Genomic DNA, 5,623 nt, shown 5'->3' on the forward strand with positions numbered 1-5,623 from the left:
GTGAGCTTTTCAATTCCAAGGGAGTAGCTGATGAACACCCCAAATCTTTAGAGGGCATTGTCCCTCTACAGTACGGCCGGATTTTGTCAAACTGGTAGACTTTACGTGTATTTGAAGTCAGTATGTCACAATTTCTTATACATGTAAACATATATGGTTTTTTTTTTCCAGACAGTAGCTTTATCTTAGAAGCTCAGTGTACCACGGAGGCTGTAATCACGGAGTTCTAACCACCGAGGTTACGTAAATCATGTCAATAGGAGCGAGTCATCAAAGCCCGCGCCGATCGATCTTGGTCAGGTTGTCTAATTGGGTTTCTCCGCGACAGGTTCTTTGGAGACCGACGAGCAAAGCCCCAGATCGGAGGCAAAATGAACCGCTCGCAACGCGCTCCGGAGGCGCAGACACAGGGTGGGGGTGGGGAGTCGAGAAGGAGAGACAGGGGTGCACGGGGCAGCAGCCAGAAACACACAACATACTGTACCTATTTTACTTTTGTTCTCTAGGTTTTTAATATATTTCTTATTTAAATTCTGCTTTTATTTGGGTTCTTTTTTTTTTTTTTTTACAGTGATCGAGAATTGAATAAAAAAATGTATAATCCTGCCTGTGCATGGTCTTGCGCCATTTTCGGTGTCAAGTCTCACGTGTGCTGTCTCATATGTTTAATAGTATATGTTATACATTTACTTTTACGTTTATGTGTCATGTATATGTGTTAAAATATTTACCATATTATATTTATGGACTTTCATTTTTTTTTTCTTTCATTGAGATAAGACTGTCCACTGTCTCTACCACACCCACACCCACACCCACACCCACACACACATCCATTAATGTGATCAAAGGACAACAAACACACATGGACAGAAGACACAAAGTAGCACCTGCATTCTTCCACAGTTTTGAACACACCCCTAGACGTAAACACATGCATGCACGCATGAACGCACACACACACACACACACACACACACACACACACACACACACAATAAAAAAACCAGCATAGCAGGTATGCAAAGTGTTTTTCTTCACTTTGCGCCGCAAATAATGTGCATGAGCACACGCAAAATGTCCCTGGCCTCCCACAGGGAGCCGGTGTCCTCCAGCGACCTGAGGGAGAGCGGGTCGTACCACCTCATTAAAGACAAGGGGGTCCCTGCACAGGGCGCTATAATTATGCTGATTACACAAGGAGTGCCACTCTCCCCGCCCAGACACACACACACACACACACACACACACACACACACACACACACACACACACACACACACACACACACACACACACACACACACACACACACACACACACACACAGGTATAAGTGGTTTATGGGGACATGTAGAAAAAAAAGTAAAACTGGATTAGTTGGCGTTGTGTCGATTTCAAACAGCTCTATGCAATGTTGGAATCATAAGAGTCAATTAGGGGATCGGCATATAAGATTTTTATTTTAATTTTAAAACAGCATTAAAGCCTTTTTGGATTATGAGGACATTAAATGTGTCCTGACAATCCCAATGTCCTCTTCATGCGTGTGTTCAGGTAAGTTGTCCTTTAAAACCACAGATTCAGGTATAAGTGGTTTATGGGGACAGCTAGAAAAGACGAATCAGAATGATGTCGATTTAAAAGCGCAAAATAAAAAGCTTTAATCATGAGGGTAAACGTGGAGATGCATATAACATTGTTACATTTTTTAATGCAGCAAGCCTTTTCGTGTTGAAGAGGACATAAAATGTGTTCTGACGAACACAATGTCCTCTTAAGGATGGTGTGTGTTCAGATACAGACCTGCCAACCATGGGAAAATATTTTGAGTACCACAACAGTGTAACAGGTCGTCTCCGTGCCATTTGAGTTACCGCAGCTAAATGACTCCATCAGTTATTCACACCGTGGCCGTCTTGTAACAAGGCTAATTACATTGGATGGGCGCTACTACGGCTAACTACATACAGTACACTAATTAATGTCATTAGGATATACCCCTTGAAATGCATCATCTTGTAAAGTTACTGAACATGTTTATCAACTAGAGACGCACCAATTGCAATTTTCTTGGCCATTGAAATCTGACCTGCTAATTTTTATTTTGGCCGATTCTGGTTTCCATTCAACTGTATGTTCATAATAAAACATTGACTATTACATTTATTTTAAACTGCCGTGCAATCATTTTGAGTTTATATGTATGATCGGGGAAATAAAATGTTCTTATAATTTGGTGTCATTGGGTATATCTGCTGTACGTCAATGACAAATACATCATGTGACCTGATCACACTCACCTGGTAGGACAGCTGCACCGACAGACTACACTGCAATTTTTATTTACACAATGCAATCTACCACAATAGTGAGAATGCTGATTTTGACACTGTGTGTTTATTATTGTTCATTATTCACTGTAGAACAATAATAGAACATGGAACAGTCACTGAGTTCCAATAAAATAGAAACTGGGACTGTCACCAAGTTTCAGTATAATTCAACCTATAACTGGACACAATATATAACTAACATGGAAATGTCCAGTTCAAACTTCAAATTAAAGTCTTTTTCACTTTTGAGTGCAATTATACCTTTCTATTATACCCCTTTCCCACTGCACCAAAAACCCGGTTACACCCATTAACATCCGTCATTTGTCACCAGCAGGAAAGGAAAAAACCTGGGTCTCAGTCCTGGGTCAAATGACCCTGCAATAGACCCCCCCCGGTCTATTTCAGGGTCTATTGCAGGGTCTATTGATCGGCTCCACCTCCGATCGGTTTATCTGCAAATTTTGGCCCCTTTACCTGGGCAATGCGATGCCCGTTGAAATTCTGGACGCTGGCACGTAAATAGGAACAGGATACACAAGAATATCTGTGTATCATTCCATCATTTCATATCCCATTTACAATCCAAAATCAAAATCAGAAGCTATTGACTTTTTTCTGCATCGGGGCCCGTGAAATGTTGTTGAGTGTTGGGATCGCATTCTGGGGAGCACAGCAGGGAACCCCCACACTCCCTGCCGGGCTCCGTCGCCCAAAACCAATCCCTGCCCCCGCTGCCGAAGGACCGGAGCACGCACCGGTAATGTTGGGTCGTTCATGAACGATTTTACAGTTTTATGTCGTTGTTTGTTTCAGTTGCTGTCTCCTCTACTGTTTTGTACCCAGTCACACTGAAACCCTTTTGCGACGTGTTTGTGACGAGAAAACAGCAATTCTCCTCGCTTGGTGTGAAACCGGCATTATATTTATATGGTACTTGCCATTCCAAAATAAATTGCAATCATTGCACAAAAAAAGGTAATAATAAATAGTGAATAAATTACTGACTCTTCTCACTCTCATTCACTGGAACTCACCGTGCATTAAACCAACTGAATTAAATAGAGCGACTCGTTTTACTGAGTGACTCGCGAGTCTCAAAAAAGAGTTGAACTTTTTAATACCGCTCTAGCGGTATTAAAAAGAGCCGACGCTCCGCTGCAGTGACAGAGATAGAAACGCAGCCTTTACAATTTAGAATCTTGTCAGGCGATAAAATATTTATTCAACTCTTAGTTTACCTTGAAGTACCTCCTAACAGCCGACATTATATTTCTTTTGTTCTTTTTTTAGAACGTCAACTATGTTACATTACGTTGTCATCGGGTTTGAGTATCGGAGCATTTTTACCAGTACAGTCTTCTTACTAGTTATCCTTCCTCCAGCACCCCTGTGTCCTCTATGTCTCACAAGGAGAATATTTGATTATTAGTTTCATTTCTCACCTGCTTCCTGTTTCAAGATTCAAGAGGTGTATTTGTCACATACATACGTTCATACATATATGCAGTGAAATGTCTTTGCAACACACCCGGAATTTATGCACAATAGTTACTAAACCAAACATAATAGCTAACATAATTCCTGCCCAGGTAACTAACTGAAACAAATTGAATCCTAAAACTTAATGCAGTTGGTGAATAGAATAATAGAAATAAAATAAAATTAAAATAAAATAATGTTGTCTGTGTGTGTGTGTGTGTGTGTGTGTGTGTGTGTGTGTGTGTGTGTGTGTGTGTGTGTGTGTGTGTGTGTGTGTGTGTGTCTGCGTCCCTGCCCCCCGGTCTTATTCTCTTCCTCGTCAAACGTCTTTGCCTGTTTTAATTATTCTACAACTTGCCAGAACGTGTCCCTCACTTCAAGCTATACCCATGGCGCGTTTCATCTATTTATATCCAAACTCGGGAGAAATATAGTCCAAATTTCTGCCTATACGGATGTTGAGTATTCTGATACATGTATAGGCCTAACGCTATTATTCTCATCTGGGCAGATTCTATGCTATATAAATCTCATTTATGCGTATAGTTATTCCTGTGTAGAAAAACAAAGCTTATAAGAAACAAAAATGTAATTTCTTCGAGGTTGAGATTTCGACAAGGGTAGTTCTGCTTCAAATCTTGCACATGACTATGTACGGTGAAGTGCAGCTGTTTGATGTACCCACATAAAAAGGTCATGTTTGATTGACACAGAGTCAAACTCCTTTGGTCTTTTTGCGTTGGGACTCCCAAGTGGAGGTTGGGGTTGGAGCCCGCTACTCACTCGGTGACTGTTTTGGAGGACTTTTCCCTCTTGAAGGCCAGCTGATACTTGAGGCTCTCCACCTCCTTTTTCATCTGCGGAAGGTCCATCTCGTCCATGGCTGCGGCTCAGTGTAGGACTCTTCTACCTATTGATTGAGAGAGAGAGAGAGAGAGAGGGAGAGAGAAATAGAAGATGATGAACTCGTTCAATTGTTTCCCTGCGTTGGCAGACTGGCTCTGCAAAAGAAGTGCAACCTTACTGTATAGTCACTTCGGCAAAATGGGGAGTTTTCGTGGGCCTGAGAACGAGGGGGGGCGAGCTGAGTTCTATTCATGTTCACCCTACAAAACTCAAATTCTCAAGTTTTTTTTAAGTTTATAAGGTTTCAGATATCATTGCGAGAGAGGATTCCACTTACAGTATAAAGCTGATATTAAGGTCGCAGGTCAGCGTAGAGCGCTAATATCTCCAGCTCACGTGGATCCAAACTGATTTTGCAAAACCAACTGTGGTGTGGGGATGGCGTGGTTTGAGCAGCCACACCTGTCCTGGGCCCTATTTCCGAGACCCAGGACAGGTGTGGCTGCTCAAACCGCGCCATCCCCACACCACACCAACTTCCGACCTCTTCAGCTGGAAAAAGCTGCAACGCCTTGCCACAGTGAACCTTCTTGATGCATATGGATCGATTTGATATTGATTTTCATATGAAACTGTGGACAAGGGGGATCGGTGGGATTGCATATTAGTTGGGAGCCTGCCCGCTATCATCTCGCAGAAATATGGCCAAAACTTCTATTCTTTTTCCCTAAAACGCTTTTTTGGCAGGTGCAGCTCATCCTTTACCCTGTCTAACTTACGGACCCAGGCTGAAGAAGACTGGAGTGTTTACTCGAGCATCGCATTTATTAATTTGCTCCCCTTCTGTAGGCTGCAGCAGGTGCAATGCGCAGAAGGACGCTGCGCGCAAATCCTGGGGGTCGGCAACGGAAACTGTGGTTTTTCTCTTTTTATTCTTGCGAGGTTAGCCATTAGAGTGAT

At 42.3% G+C, this 5,623-nt stretch overlaps 1 protein-coding gene across 1 annotated transcript in view; it reads right to left on the minus strand.

Annotated features, from left to right (window-relative positions):
• Nucleotides 1–4,710, minus strand: part of gng13b (guanine nucleotide binding protein (G protein), gamma 13b) — a 5,064-nt gene extending 354 nt beyond the window's left edge. Inside the window, exon 1 of the mRNA XM_080009599.1 lies at nucleotides 4,601–4,710. Coding sequence (XP_079865725.1) covers nucleotides 4,601–4,698 — 98 coding nt within the window. The 5' untranslated portion in view covers nucleotides 4,699–4,710. The remainder of the gene's footprint in view (nucleotides 1–4,600) is intronic.
• Between the last annotated feature and the right edge of the window lie 913 nt (nucleotides 4,711–5,623).

Source organism: Zeus faber (assembly GCF_960531495.2).
Source record: "Zeus faber genome assembly, chromosome: 11".
In the NCBI taxonomy this organism is placed as follows: domain Eukaryota; kingdom Metazoa; phylum Chordata; class Actinopteri; order Zeiformes; family Zeidae; genus Zeus; species Zeus faber.